The 15,468-nt window shown below is 51.0% G+C and overlaps 5 protein-coding genes across 5 annotated transcripts; 2 read left to right on the forward strand and 3 right to left on the reverse strand.

The window, feature by feature from the left end:
• Positions 1 to 922: 922 nt before the first annotated feature.
• PENARI_c034G00076 (fungal specific transcription factor domain-containing protein) lies at positions 923 to 3,254 on the reverse strand (the record flags this gene model as incomplete). Its single annotated transcript, XM_022636677.1, has 2 exons — positions 923 to 2,180; positions 2,230 to 3,254. The coding sequence occupies 2 exons, from the start codon at positions 3,252 to 3,254 to the stop codon at positions 923 to 925; spliced, it is 2,283 nt and encodes a 760-aa protein (XP_022483418.1).
• Positions 3,255 to 3,694: 440 nt separating this feature from the next.
• On the reverse strand, positions 3,695 to 5,481 carry PENARI_c034G05917 (deoxyribodipyrimidine photo-lyase PHR1; the record flags this gene model as incomplete). The annotated part of the gene is made up of 2 exons (XM_022636712.1): positions 3,695 to 4,238; positions 4,286 to 5,481. 2 exons carry the CDS (start codon positions 5,479 to 5,481, stop codon positions 3,695 to 3,697), a joined length of 1,740 nt encoding a protein of 579 aa, XP_022483464.1.
• Positions 5,482 to 6,440: 959 nt separating this feature from the next.
• On the forward strand, positions 6,441 to 7,430 carry PENARI_c034G11187 (uncharacterized protein; the record flags this gene model as incomplete). The annotated part of the gene is made up of 1 exon (XM_022636747.1): positions 6,441 to 7,430. The coding sequence occupies one exon, from the start codon at positions 6,441 to 6,443 to the stop codon at positions 7,428 to 7,430; it is 990 nt and encodes a 329-aa protein (XP_022483405.1).
• Positions 7,431 to 7,660: 230 nt separating this feature from the next.
• PENARI_c034G01497 (Kha1p) lies at positions 7,661 to 10,424 on the reverse strand (the record flags this gene model as incomplete). Its single annotated transcript, XM_022636685.1, has 3 exons — positions 7,661 to 9,112; positions 9,163 to 10,242; positions 10,290 to 10,424. 3 exons carry the CDS (start codon positions 10,422 to 10,424, stop codon positions 7,661 to 7,663), a joined length of 2,667 nt encoding a protein of 888 aa, XP_022483442.1.
• Positions 10,425 to 11,693: 1,269 nt separating this feature from the next.
• On the forward strand, positions 11,694 to 13,725 carry PENARI_c034G06163 (putative alpha-L-rhamnosidase A; the record flags this gene model as incomplete). The annotated part of the gene is made up of 2 exons (XM_022636716.1): positions 11,694 to 12,800; positions 12,856 to 13,725. 2 exons carry the CDS (start codon positions 11,694 to 11,696, stop codon positions 13,723 to 13,725), a joined length of 1,977 nt encoding a protein of 658 aa, XP_022483407.1.
• Between the last annotated feature and the right edge of the window lie 1,743 nt (positions 13,726 to 15,468).

Here is a 15,468-nt window from a genome sequence, read left to right on the forward strand (position 1 = left end):
ATGCTCGGCGCATGCGATGGGCGCAGGAAGTGTAGAAACGGCTCTTGTCAACAGTGAAGCTTAATATGTATTGCGCGCTGTAGATGTCCAGTGCAAAGCTCAAAGAACATGAATCCAAAGAAAATACTATTCCCCGCAAAGTCGGGGCCATGGTTTATTTATTCTAACAAAGGGTATTTAAAAAAGGAACAAGCGGAGTAAAAACCTGGAGAACGCGAAGCGAAGAGCTCCTTGCATATCGGCAAAATACCAAAGAGGCAATAAAACACCGCATGATCTTGACGAGAAAGTTTAGCTTCAAATCTCAACATTTAACCGACACTTTTTCCCCGGATTTTTACAGTGAGGTCTGTGCTGTCGGTCCGAACAGAGAGAAGAGACCAATCGGTGTATTCCTACAGTCCCCCGCCTTTCGGCTAAATAAGGGGCTCGCTTCAATAGAAGAACTTTGTTGTCCGGGGGAATGGGTCAATTACCCTTCATGTTTCACGTGGCGTGGTTAATATAGAAGGAAAACTTAGTTTATGGTGAGATGTATACATCCCTGCAAGCGAAGGCCAAGCGAACAATTACAACACGCGTCCCTGAGGTTTTGACCCGGGAACAAGAAATGAACCGAAGGTAAAATATATTATATACCGGTACAAGCAGATATGTACACAATAGCCGTACACAATAGCCATGATACATAGAACAAAGAGACACCATCCCAGCCCGATCACAAAACGCCGCACCGAAACTAGTAGAGCTATGTATAGACAGAACCGAAAGGGGGTGAAGAAGTGCAGAGATCCGGAGGAGAGATGAAATGAGTTCCTGGGGATTGAGGGGCCCCGCAGGAGCAGCGGTGCGAGTGCCACAGTAGCGGGAAGATCGACAGGAACCAAGACAAGGTCACAGCGAGGGTTGCAGTTGCAACGGATTAGAGGGCTAATCCGGTGCCCTTGCGTGTCCAGCGGTACAGGGCGAGGACTGCTTTGCGGCGGTGCCGAATCTCGCTCGGGTTTACCGGGCGGCCTCGGGCCTGTGCGACTGCGCTGCGCATCACTTGCCGAAAGCTGCGTTGGTATTCTGTGTTTAGGGTTACCACGCAGGATTCTGTGGCTCGGATCATTGTTTCGCAGGCGTTGAGGATGCCTTCGCCGGCTTCTTTTTGGAGGCGCTCGACGATTAGTAGGAGGAGGAAGCTTCCTTGTAGGAGTTGGATGCCGAAGAAATAGGGCATGAAACTGATGTCCGGGTCAAAGCGGAGGATTTGTTGCACCGAGTCGGCGGCTTCCAGCGCGTGGGAAATTGTGGATGCGAAGGCTGGCGATGATGTCCAGAAATCTTTGTCTTCGATTAGTGAGACAGGGTCCCACTTGCCGACTAGTAGGATATGGAGAACGTGGACGAGGTAGGACGAGTAGGCGATCACGGTTTGAGTGTGCCAAGAATAGGCCTGAGACATTTGCGCGTCGACTGGCTGGTCTGGTTTATTGGGATACCCGCTTGATAATGAAGCTTCAGAGTCTGCCGCGGCAAAAGTGGTCAGGCTGGATTTGTAGATTTCCAGCTGGCGTAGAACCTCGGCAACGTGGACATCCCATGCTTCTTTGCCTTGAAGTCGGGCACCAAGCGTAGGATGGTTTCGGGCTTGGTTGAGGTCAATCAATTCACCAGTTATCGTCATGAGAGGGAGGAAAAAGCCAAGAATGGAGTGGTCGTGGCAGACAAAGTTTGGGAAGACCCGCCGTTTGTTCTGATCGCCAGACCGGAGGCATTGGGGCCCATCGGGTCGGGGACTGTTTGTGTGGATTATTCCAGCCTGCCATGCATTTTCATCGAGTGGAAGCAGTAGGTCCTCGCTTTCAGCATCGAGGAGGGCAAGTGGGCGATTGTAGCACAACGCGAGATGGCGATCCATAATATACAGCAACCACCACGTCCTGCGCCGCTCTTCACGATGCTCTTCCGTGATAGGACTACTGTGAGGATCATGAGTTTGATCGCATACGCAATTCAAGCTCGGTCGCGAGGGATTTGAGTGGAAGGCCATGCCACCCGGTGACCCAGGCCACCCTCCCAACGGGTAGCCAAAAGACGGACTTGAACCGTCAGTCAGACAGTCAACATTAGACCGGACTTCCATCTCCTGGTTCAGTTTAAGTTCTCGGGCTAATGTAAAGGCCGCATGCCACCTAGTCTCGAATTAGCAACATGAACAGGGATTGAGGACCAGGTACATACCATCTCATACTTGCTGCCTTTTGCTCGCTGGATGAAATAATAGAGGCAACATGAATGTAGGTAATGACATCGTCCAGAGAACCAGCAGGACCCACCAGTCCTTTATCATCACCGACTCCTTCGAATGGGTGGTAAGCTGCGGCAGCTGAAAAGTCCTGGGGAGCAGTGACATTCTCCGGAGGCGACGCCTCCTGATCCTTGAAAGCAACGTGAATCAGAGGTCGAAGCAATCGTATAATCAATGCACACAAGAATTGACATATCTTCCGACGTTGTAAAGGCGATATAGACAATGAGAAAGCCCGATCATCCACAGCAGCAACCCAGAGCATACTAGCCAACAGCGCAGGGCTACTAGGCCTGGGACGGTCGGCGCTAAGAAAAGATGCCTTCCGAAGCACGAAACAGTGAATATGATGGCACACAGGGTGCATGTGAGTTGAGAACGCGCTAGTAAAATAGAGCTCGAGCAAATCGCAAACAAGTCGACGCGGCAGATTCGACTCGAGATAAGGCATAAGAGGTTCCAACACAGGATACTTCAACGGCGGCCGCGAAGATGATGGCTGACTGTGCGCCGAGTGATTCCCACCCGACACAGAGGGTATAGGCGGCGGTCGCTGGCTCACTCTATGACCAGCCAAATCAACCGGATTCCAAATATCCATAAGCCGAGGCAAAGGCGGTTCCCCAGCACCCGCAGCTGCACCCCCTAAGAGATCATAAGAGTCAGGAGAAAGATGTGCCGCAGAGAGCCATTCCTCTGTCACATTCGCAGCAGGCGCTGGCCGCTGCGGTCGTGCTCCGTCAACCACAGAGCGACGCCCATCGACGCTGGGAGCAGACATCCCACTAATCTCGTTCGTGGCCGGCGAGCGCTGGTGAAAGGTCGAGGTAGGCGAACTATTATCCAATGGCGACATAGCTTGTTCCGACATTCGGTGGTCACCATTCCCATTCGACTGCTTCGCTTCTGTGCGACTGCGACCCGCCTCGCTCGCCCCGGTGCCGTTATTCATAGCCATGTTTGCCTTGGATCGAGCGATGCGACCTCGTTTGCGTCGCTCGCGTGTAAATTCACAATGGATGTCACTGCGCAGACAGCGCGAGCAGGGAAAGGCTCGGTCGCATCGTACTCGGCGGGTGTGGCAAGAGTCGCAGGCAACTCTGTTCCGGCGCCATCGTCGCTTGCCGTTCAAGAGTTCGACCGAGGCGGGGGCCGTGGACGGCTGATCCCCTTGGGAATCCATTTCAGGACATCGTTAGCAGGGAAGGGCTGTGTATGTGTGTATAGTATGTGTGTATAGTATGTGTTCGGTGTATGTAGAGGTCAGGGTTTAAAGAAAACGTTGCGGGGAAAACACGCTAATGTCTCACCCGCAAATCTCCAACTCGGCCAAAATTTCCTTTTATTTTGTTACAATTACAAGTCTTTCTTAGTCGTTCGTCTAACTCTTTAGCTCGCTCAGCTCTTCTGGAGAGCACCCTTAAACCGCTCTAGCGCCCGATCACGACTTTTGGCATGGTCCACGATCGGCTTAGGATACCCATTCTTCTGCGCAATAGCCTCAGCCCCGCGTGCGTAAGGTTCATGGATGGCTTTGTTGGACACTTCGCGCAGCTCCGGCACCCAATGGCGGATGTACTCGCCCTCAGGATCGAAGCGCTCGCTCTGGCGAAGCGGGTTGAAGATACGGAAATAGGGCTGCGGGTCAACGCCCGTGCTCGATCCGAAGCCCCAGCCCCCGTGGTTGGAAGCGAAGTCTCCATCGATCAGGTTCTCCATGAAGTGTCGCTCGCCACGGCGCCAGTCCAGCATTAGGTCCTTGGTAAGGAAGGACGAGACCACCATCCGCGTACGGTTGTGCACCCAGGCCGAGTGACGAAGTTGTCGCATTGCCGCATCGACGATCGGGTATCCAGTCTTTCCGTCGCACCAGGCTTGGAAAAGGTCTTGGTCGTATTCCCATTCGATGTTGGTATGCTCGGGCTTGAAACACTTGTTCATACTGGGAATGGTTAGCGCAAGCCGTTATTGTCGGCACACATCACGTACCAGATGAATGGCCAGTTTGCCAAAACGTGTTTGTAAAAGTCGCGCCAGGCTACTTCACTAATCCAAGTCATGTAACCCGGCTCATATCGGTCGAGGTGGTTCTTGTTGGCTCTCTTGGCTGTGACAACAGCAGTTCTGGCACTCAAAGCGCCTGACGCAAAGTACGGACTGAGGACTGAAGTATGTTCGCCAGCCACGATACTTCGCATCTCCTCATACTTTTCCCCTTTCTCTTCCAGAAACTTATCCAGTCGTTGGAGAGCTTCATGTTCACCTGCGGGGTAAAGCTCCTCAAAGCGCTTTTTCTCGGCATCAGACAACTCTTTGTTTTTCGGCGTGGCGGGCACGTCGCAGTCAAACAAATCCTTGAAGTCTTTGCGTGCATTTCGAGGGTTCGAGCCAGGCTCCTCAGATACTTCGAGGTAGTCAGGGTTCTCCTTTAAGAACCTCAACCAGGAGCGATACCATGGCGTATACACCGCATATTGCTTCCCTTGTTGACTCGCCAGTGCACCAGGAGTGACGACACAGGTGTCATGGGTCGGAGCGAAATTAACATCGTTCTCCGCACATAAGCGGACCAACTTGGCCTCACGGCGGAGCTCGTCCACTTCATACTCGATGTTCGCATAAAGGTGCTTGGCGCCCCAATTCTGGCACAATTCCACGATGCGCTTCGGAATTGCCTTTCGCTTCTCCTGTGTTTCCATATACAGCGGGATATCTAACTCGCCTAGGTCCTGCTGGAGCCGCTTCAGGATGCGCAGGGTAAAGTCCACTCGAGCAGGACTGGTCAAATGAGCAGACCAGTCCTCCGGCGAGGCAATATAGAGTCCGATCAACGGGATACCATGTTTTTTGGCAGTCTGGTATGCCGCGTGCAGGGCTCTATTATCATGAAGCCGCAGATCGCTTTTGAACCAATGGACAACTGCGCTGCCAGGTTGAATTGACCGGCGCTTGTCTGCGGTTTCCTGGCAGGCATTCTGCATTGTTTCAATGGGACGTTCCAGCTCTCCATTTATGTATGCTTGGCATCGCTCATTACTCATCTCTGGGGGATAGAACTGGCGTAGAACAATGCCGAAGTCCTCGGTCTGCTTCGCGTTTGGATGCGGTTGGTGCAGATAGGGCTTGCTTTTCTTTGGGGCGTGCGAGCCATTGGGCTCGGCCGTGGCCTTTCGCTTTGGTGGCATGCTAAGATAACGCGTGAATTGAGAAACAATCGGACGACATGGACGACGAGCTAAGAATATGAAGGAGAGAAGTTCAAGGGGGAAATGAACAGGGAACTTGTTCAGATCTAGATCGAGATCGAGATCGGGTGACGTCAGGGCGCGATCGCGGTCTGGACTTTCTGCCCATTTTGATGTTCAGTCCAGGTTGCATTCTTCCCCTGCCAATTCCCTGAATTTCTGCGTGTCACGGTTTTGACTATCCATGATGAATGATATAAGGGCATGCATTTTCACAACTCCCGTCAGCGCAGCCGTCGACCTTCAAATCGGTGATGTACCTGCAAGAATGGTCTGCCAGTGAAGGTCTACGGTGAATGTCTATCGGTGAAGCCCCCAATGCCGCTTGCATGAACCGTCCAAGCAGACCCTGGAGCAAGGGGGATCGACGGAACCACGGCGCCGGAACTTCAGCCTACGCGCCTTACTGAATAATGGGTTAACAGTGCAACGGGGTACAATAGGGGCAATTTCAAGATCCCGGGACCAAAGCCAGATCCACCAATTGCCAACCTTAAGAGACTCGATGTCCAAGAAAAAGTGTCAAAAGATGTCCTAACGCGTCTCCCCGCAAACTTCGTTGATCCACGGCGCGGCTTCCCGTCGGTCGCCTCGTCCAATGCCTTTGCCCACGGCGCATGCGAACCAAGGAACTCGTCCCCGAAGCAGCTGTCATGGATTGGTCTCCGTTCTTCTGCGGAATTCAACTACCGATAACCGCTCTGACCTCTGCGCTTCTGAAATAATAGTCTTTAACTGAACTTTCTCCTCTCCACCCGAAATTTTCAGAAAGGAGCATATTGCCGACTTATATATTCCTCAAGGAAACCACTTCCTATTCTTCGGTCAACCCATTCCCTCCTTCCCTCTCCATCCCTGCCTTAATACACCGGGGCCCAAGCAATGTCCTGCCACTACAGATGGCGACCAACACGGCCTCAAATATCGCATCATCCCTAATCCACGACCCCAACTCCTCAATCACCTTCCGAACTGGAGTCTTCGCCGCCCTCTCTGCAGTCGCCTGGTACAACTCCGTCGAACTAATAATCCTCTGCTTCGTCACTTTCAAACGCTACAAGGGGACCTACTTCTGGAGTCTCCTCATCGCCTCCGCAAGCATCATCCCCCACTGTCTAGGCTTCGTCCTCCTCTTCTTCTCAAGCGTAACACCCTGGCTATGCGCCACCCTCGTTATATTCGGCTGGTGTGGCATGGTCACTGGCCAGTCGGTGGTGTTATGGTCCCGACTCCACCTAGTCCTGCAAGACAATAGAATCCTTTGGGGTGTATTATGGATGATATGCATCGACGCCTTCCTCTTCCACATCCCAATAATCGTCCTCCTCTACGGCACAGTCGCAGACCCCTACGGCACCTTCGCACAGGCATACAGGATCATGGAACGGATTCAATTAATCGGCTTCTGCGTCCAGGAATTGATTATCTCCAGTATCTACGTCTGGGAAACAGTCAAACTCCTCCGTCTCAGACCCCAAGGCCGTCCACATGGTATCCTCCTCCAATTACTCGTCATCAACATCGTCATCCTATGTCTGGATATTGCCGTCGTCGCCATCGAATATATCGGCTACTACGCCGTGCAGGTGATGATCAAACCAGTTGTATACAGCATCAAGTTAAAACTTGAATATGCAATCCTGGGCAAGCTAGTCGCTATCGCGCGCGGCTCATACAATTCCCAGGATCTACCATCAAGCGCACGGGAAATCAACGAGGTCACCGAGGTCAGCTCGTTCCCATCGTCAGGTGATCCAATCTCCAATATGGAATCTGGGAGGCAGGAACGGCGCTCGCATAGTGCGCCTTGGTTTTGGGAGGTGAGGACGAGGTCGCCGCCTCTCTCAGCTGATAATTCCAATTCGCCTAGTGCTTTTACTTATCCTTGACTTCACTTGTCCTTGACCTACGTGTATAATAATAAACTTAACGCCTTCCTTTTACTTACAATTTGTAATTGTCATAGAGGTTTATATCCTGTCTACATACTTCTTTACACTTTCATTGGGATATAGCTATCACCGGAAGTATTAGCATATCAATCACCGTAATACCGAGTTGTGGCTAACGCTTCGAAATCGAAGAATCTTTATTATCATATGTTCCACGTGATAAATGTTCAGTAATAATCCGCCGATGCCGATGGCCCAGCCTGAAGAATGAGTGTGCTACCGAAGATCTTGCTCTCGGGTTGCACCATCGCGGTCCCCAATGCACCCAGGGTCTGGCGTGTGTCATTTCCAATCCCATCATCTGAAATGGGCAATTCAACCTCAGAAGAGCCACTCCGCCGACCAACAACAACAGTATTATTCGCCTTATTCGAGGTCCGGTTCAACTCTTCCCGGACAGCAACGACCGCCATACGAATGGGATCAGTAATCGATTCCGTGAGTGCAGGTTGCGAGAAAACAACCCGATCTTTCAGATCCTCTGGTACAGAGTCGCGGAGCGTCTCAAAGAAAACCAGATCCGAGTGCGAGATAGACGCAGGGGATGCCTCTGAACTGGAAGCCGAGACAACGGTCGTCGTACCCATCTTACCGCTCTCGCCACTCAACTCGCCAATCTGAATAACCGTCGCAGTAACATGATCATTCTGCGCAAGTTGCAGAACAAACCTCAGCGCAAACCGATCATCCACACCCCCAAAGAACGGAAGAACAACATGATGGGACCGATTCCCCGTTGGCTGCCGCGCCCACATAGAACTCTGAATACTCATGCCACTAGTCGTGTGGTCAAGCGTAGGCCGCTTAAACGAGGAAGTCAAACCACGCTCAAGGAAGATGCCAACGTGACCCGGGACACGGTTCAAGATGTCCGCAACAAAATTGGTATACACACCATTTGCAAAACGGCTCGTCGCATCGACTTCCAGTCCATTCTGGCGATCTGCTAGTGTGCCTGTCTCACTCCACGGGAGTAAGAGCAGGTCAGCTGTATCTTGTTGCGCCATATCGACGACAGTATCTGCGTATGAATGTTCCGGGACGACGGAGACGCCTGCCATGAGGCAGAGGTCGTGCCAGTCGCCGAAGGCGCGGAAGGTGTTGACGACTGGGTCCCAGAGGGCCTGTTCACCTGCAGCGACTTTCATTACGCTTGAGTGGCGGTCTGTTAGTTCTATTAGTCTGACGCCGTGAACGCGAAGGGAGGGTTCATCGGATTCAGTTTCGTTGGTGATCGGATCTTCGATTGTTTGGTCGGTTTGTTTGGGGGTTTTTGTTGGGTGGAGGCGTGTTGGTTGGCTGCGGTTTGTGCTTAGGAGGGCTGCTAGGGTGCAGATGCCTGATAGACCGTCGAGACGGAGGTAGACGAGGAGTTTGCGGACTGGTGTTGTCTTTAGGTTGTCTTTTGCGAGGGCTACACTGTCATTCCGGTTGTCTTGTTGTACTGGGTTGCCTTCCCAGTCGATTTCTCCGCGTCTCCAGCGTTCGACTTTGACTTGGTACCAGTTTGGGTAGAGCCAAGTGGTTAGGGGAGTTGTGAGGAAGGTCGTCACTAGAGCCATCACGACAAAGATGGTGAAGGTGCGAGTGCTCAGGATCTTAGCTTGAAGGCCGATGTTCTGGAAGACAATCAGTTCGGGTCCTATTAAATGTTTACTCGGATACTGACCAGCACAATCAACTCCACCAAGCCCTTGCAGCTCATCAGCACACCAATTGAGAAGCTTTCGCGCCACAACAGACCACACCACCTGGATGCCAGAGCACCACCAGCCACCTTAGCGATGAAGGCAATGGCGATGACTCCAACCACATATCCCCAAACGAGCCCAGAATCAAGCAACCCCAGATTGGTGCTCAATCCAGACAAGGTGAAATAAAGAGGCAAGAAAAGAGCAGCGACCAAGTCCTCGATCTTCTCAGTCAGCTTGATAGCGAAACCACCTTCATGAGGGCAGATCAGGCCTATAACAAAGCCACCGAAAATAGCGTGGACTCCAATGATCTGCGTGAAAAAAGCAGACGCAAGAGCGATGAGCAAAGTCAGCGCTACAACCGACTGACTAGGGCCCTTCTGCAAACTCCCCGATCTCTCAAGGAAGCGCAAGAACACTGGGCGAAAAGCGAATGTCAAGAAAAGCATGTATCCCACACAGACTAGCAACACATACAACGCCGTGATACCACTTCCCGCATTAACAAGCGCAACACAAAGAGCCAGTAGGATCCAGCCTACAACATCATTACCCACACCTGCCGACAGCACGATAACACCAACACGAGTTGACAGCAACTTCAGCTCAGTGAGGATACGACACAGGACAGGGAACGCCGTGATGGCCATGGCAATACCAATGAACAACAAATACGTTCCAAACTCGATCGGCCTGGTACTTCCATCATCATGGAATTCATGGTAAAGACCATACGAGATCGCACAACCAAGACCGAAAGGGAGGATCATCCCCGCGGCGGAAACGCTCAATGCGACTCGCCAGTTACTCACCAGGAAACGGAGGTCGGTCTCCAACCCGACGAGGAAGAGGAATAGCACCAGTCCCAGGTTAGCGACGACATTCAAGCTGGGGATACTGGCTGTTGGGAAGATGGTCGCGGTGAAGCCGGGGATGCGGCCCATTACCGATGGCCCTAGGACGATGCCACCGATTACCTCTGCGATGACTCGCGGCTGGCGGATCTTAGAGAGTGGCCAGTGGATCAGGCGGCAGAGGATAATGATAATTCCCGCCTGGAGTGTGTCAGTGGCTTTTCTTAAAGCTGTCCGGATGTCCTTACTTGGATGATGAACAGCACCAGAGGATTCTTGGAGTCGTAGGTGGTTGGGTTTCCACCTTCCAGTATGCCACCCTGTGGGGTCACCCGCGACGTACTGTTCCCAGTGGCCATAGCTGTAGTGTTACCGGTCGCCATGCTGGATCTGGATATGCCAGTTCATACAGGCAGAGATGCGAAAGTGAGAACTTTTGAAGGTAAAAGAAAGAAGGTGAAGCTGAGAGTCAGACGGGTTACGCCACTAAACCCACACGATAGGGGGGGCTCCAATGAGAAGTCAACCCATGGATCCTTAACAGCTTGGCGATGCCATTTCGCCTAGTCTTATTGAGGATTGGTTGGGCCGTTTTTTCCTCTCACTTTGTTTCACGAGTTGTCTAGACAGCTCTAGAGGTGTTAGGGGGTTACAGTAATGTTGGAATCGCCGCATCCGGTCGCATAGCCGCATTTACCCCAGATTTCTCCGTATGCATTTGAGAGCTTCTCTGTTAGCCCTCTAGTAATTACTGAGATACTTAGCTTACAGTAAGTAATTCGGAAGATAAGATCTCCGCATTTGACTTTCCACGTGGACTTCACTCGGACCGCGCAACACGTGATTTATTGCAGCTCTTGGCTTTAATTTGGGAGTCCCTGTGCAACATATATAGCTTCGCATAGAACGAGGTTAATTAGTACCTCGGTAGGATCAGGAGCAGTAGGACAAAGGTAGGGCGGAGGTCTTGGTCGCACTGTGCCTGCGCTCTTCTGCTTCTAGAGCTTCGACGAAACTTAGATAATCCGCCATGATTAAATTAGACATACATGTAGGTTGGAATATAACTTACCTTACATACATAGCAATGTTGTTACGCACCTCGGCGCGGTTATTAGCGGTACTGATATCCGGAGGAATGGTGTAAGTTTACGCCTGGGCCGGGTAAGGCTAAAGATTTATACTTCCTTCCATAGATATACAGACTGCAACACAACATCGTCCACCCGGTCAAATTGCCGAAATTCTGCTGCATGGATTTTCCCTTTCCCCAATCCCCACAGTGTAGGCGATGTTTTCCCGTACATTTCAGAAGAGCCCAATGCCTGCAGATCCCCCGCAAACTAAACCCCACACTTTCATCACTGTCGGCAGGTCGGACAGTTGATCGACCGATATTCATGCTGAACATAGCCGAAGAGACCCCGCAAAGCTCTCATTGCTACCATCCGGCCTTGTTTATTCCGAAAAAAATTTCCGAAAAAATTTCCGAAAAAGCGTGGGCCACACGATGCCGATTGGCCATACATAAAAAAAAGAGATATGCCTTGCGTCAGGGAAATGCCCCTTGTGAACGTATAAGAACGGGTTCTCCGTCCTTCAGAAAACGAATCTACCGAAGGCAATCTCTCGAAATATCCGATTCCATCGTCATGTATTTTGCTTCCTTGCTACTTGCGCCGGTTTTGGCCGCTGCATCATCCAATATCCCATATGAACAATACATTTTGGCTCCCAAGTCGCGCGACTTGACGCCGGCCTCCGTTTATAGCGTCAATGGCTCAGTTACAGGTGCTAGGACCCTCACACAATCATCCGGCAGTGGGGCCACATTCCATGGCGTCTCATCAGTAACCTACGACTTCGGCAAGAATGTAGCAGGCCTCGTCTCTCTGGATGTTGGCTCTTCTTCATCCTCTTCTGCATTTTTGGGCATCACATTCTCCGAATCAAACCTCTACATTAGCGATCAAGCAAGTGATGCTACCGCCGATGCTGGTTTGGATGCTCCTCTATGGTTCAACGTTGGCAAAGGTGCCGGGAAGTATACACCCGACGAAAAGTATCTCCGGGGTGCGTTCCGCTACTTGACAATCGTCAGCAACACAACAGCAACTGTACCGGTCAAAAGCCTTCGAGTGAACTTCCTCGCAGCCCCGGATCAGGATCTGCGTGCCTACACTGGCTACTTCCACTCGGATGACGAGCTCGTCAACAAGATCTGGTATGCCGGTGCATACACCAATCAGCTGTGCACGATCAACCCCAGACATGGAAACTCCCTGGTGCACCTTGGTAGCATTTCCTCCGGTGATGATATCCAGCTGCCGGAAACTAATACATGGTGGAACAACTATACCATCACCAACGGGACTAGCACGATCACCGACGGTGCCAAGCGTGATCGTCTTGTTTGGCCTGGCGATATGTCCATTGCTCTTGAGAGTATTGCAGTCAGCACTGGTGATCTGTACAGTGTTCGTACGGCTTTGGAAGCTCTGTTCGTTTTGCAAAAGGCGAATGGTCAATTGCCCTATGCTGGAAAGCCATTCGTTGATATCGTGAGCTACACTTATCACTTACACAGTCTCATTGGTGCCACTTACCTGTACCGCTTCTCGGGTGACAAGGACTGGCTATCCAGCTACTGGTCGCAGTACAAGCGCGGTGTCGAATGGGCGCTCAGCAGCGTTGATGACACCGGCTTGGCCAACGTCACCTCCTCAGCCGACTGGCTGCGCTTTGGAATGGGAGGTCATGTAAGTATACCGACACATATACCTCTCAAATACCCCATACTAACAACCAACATAGAACATCGAAGCAAACGCAATCCTATACTTTGTCCTCCAAGACGCTCAAACCCTAGCAGCAGAATTAAACGACAAAACCGCGCTCACAGACTGGAGCACAACCGCCACAAAATTAAAGCTAGTCGCAAACCAAAAGCTCTGGGATTCGTCCAGCGGTCTATACTTCGACAACGAAACAACAACAATGCACCCACAAGACGGCAACGCCTGGGCCATAAAAGCAAATCTAACCCAATCAACCGCACAAGCCATCCAAATATCCAACGCCCTCAAAGCCCGCTGGGGTAAATACGGTGCACCAGCACCCGAAGCCGGCAAAACCGTGTCCCCTTTCATCAGCGGCTTCGAACTGCAAGCCCACTACTTAGCCAACAAACCGAACTCAGCACTCGATCTGATTCGTCTTCAGTGGGGATTCATGCTCAATGATCCGCGCATGACACAATCGACTTTCATTGAGGGTTATTCTACTGATGGGTCATTACATTACGCGCCATATACCAATGATCCACGTGTTTCGCATGCGCATGGTTGGTCAACTGGCCCGACATACGCGCTTACGGCTTATACGGCTGGTATCCAACTTACCGGGGCTGGGGGTTCTTCTTGGATTATTGCGCCCCAGCCTGGGAATTTGACTTTTGTTGATGCTGGTTTTGAGACTGTTCAGGGGAAGTTCTCGACGTTTTATCATGGTAGTGGGAAAGGTGTTGGGAAGTTTGCTTTTGTTACCCCTCCTAATACCACTGGTGATTTTGTGTTGGCTGGAGCTAAGGGAAGTCTTGTTTCTGAGGGTGGGGAGCGGGTTAAGCTTGTTAATGGCAAGGCTAGCGGGTTGAAGGGTGGTAGTTGGAAGTTGCGGAGTGAATAGTTTGATGACATTTTTAGCGTGTGTGTTTTCAGCAGTGAATGAACTACTTCTTTACAAAACCAGAAAAATCCCCGACAACGTCGATAAAATAGTTCCACTGCATCCCCTGTACTTCATCGTCGCTCCATCCTAGGCCAAGAAACACTTTCTCAATGTTGCCTATCGTTATTGAATCACGAGAGAAAACATAGCTCTTGCCTCCCTTTTTATATGGAGAAATAACCTTGCCGTTCGGCCATAAGAGCTGAGCCATAGCATCGCAGGGCTGCTTGTTCGCCGGCCAGCTGAAGGCTGTGGACAAGAGCGCCTTTTTCACACAGCCAATATCAAAAGTTGCTCCGTGTTGCAAGAGAACCTCCGCAGATTCGACATCTCTCTCTAGCACGGCATCTTTAAACGGGGTACATTTGGCCCAATTCGGTCCATTTGGGTCTGCCCCCTGTTGGAGAAGATATCTCAAGATCTCCAGTCTTCTACTCCTTGGGGACTTTTGTATGACTAACCGTAGCGGTCCATGGGGCCAGTAAGCTGAACTTGTCCGCATATTCAGATCCAGTCGACCGCTGGCGTAGAGATATTTGATAGTTTCCAAAGATCCTGTATCGACGGCCCGTTTGAACATATGAGGAACCAAAGAGATGCCGGTGAACGCAGCTTCCCATTCATCCTGAATAAACCCCAGGATTTCCGGTACCCCGTGAGCCATTATCTCTGTGATAACTGGGTCCAAAAATGTCGGACTTCGCCGTTCTGTCATTTGAAGGTACTCAATCCACACCTTCAATCCATCGGTATTGCTTTTTTTGACCAGATGTTCTATATCAGTTCGTTGATCAAGAAGGGCTTGCATCTCCATGCAACGCCCTCTTCTAAATGCATTGATAACAAAGGAAAGATTGATTCTGTCGGTCACACGCCACCGTCGGAAAGAGTGATTGTATATCTCTGTCCAGTACGAAGATCGATACATTTTATACTTTGGCTGAGCTTTGCCCATGATGTCCCAGCGGCTTTCGGCAGTGTCACATAGCCATGCATCGATAAGTTTGTTAAGAAAGGCTTCAGTTTCTTCAGTTCTTCTGTCGTTTGGAATGCCGAGTATGTCATCAACGAGACGTGACCATACAGTTGGTTCCCGGGGGTATTCTTTCGTTTTGAGGTAGAGAGATAGGCGTCTCACTTGAATTTGACGGTCGTGTCCCGAAAGAGGATTGGAATTATGTCCAGAGCTGAAACACGCGTTGCAGCACTTACCCCTGATGGCCTTTGTCACTATGGCCTCAATCTCACTCGCAAAGAAGCCTGTAATCGTTAAACATGAACCCAACGAGGCATTTAGGTTAGCGTACTATTTACCGCTCTCGCTCTCCACAAATCTGGGAATGAGATGGTCTCGGAGGCTTCTAGGAGGATTTGCGCCTGTATCTCCGCAGGCAATTGCGGTTTCATCGACATATCTCAACTTGTAACGTTCGAGTATTTCTTATGAGAAAGTATGAGTCTGGCAAGGTACAATGCAACAAAGGGAGATTGTTTCTGGTGACTCACTGGCCACGTTTTGACCCCTGGACGCTTGGCGTTCTAGATGTCTTACTATACTGTTCGGCGACTATGACTATGTGAGGACAAGCCCGTCGTTTTAGCGTTGTTTTCTTAGCCATCACAAAAGAAACCGGGTATGAATATCGTGGTATTGGTTTCACGGGTGTTCGCGCTTAACGCTTCTTCTAGCCGCTTTTACCT

Source organism: Penicillium arizonense (genome assembly GCF_001773325.1).
Source record: "Penicillium arizonense strain CBS 141311 chromosome Unknown PENARI_contig034, whole genome shotgun sequence".
NCBI classification, from domain to species: Eukaryota; Fungi; Ascomycota; class Eurotiomycetes; order Eurotiales; family Aspergillaceae; genus Penicillium; species Penicillium arizonense.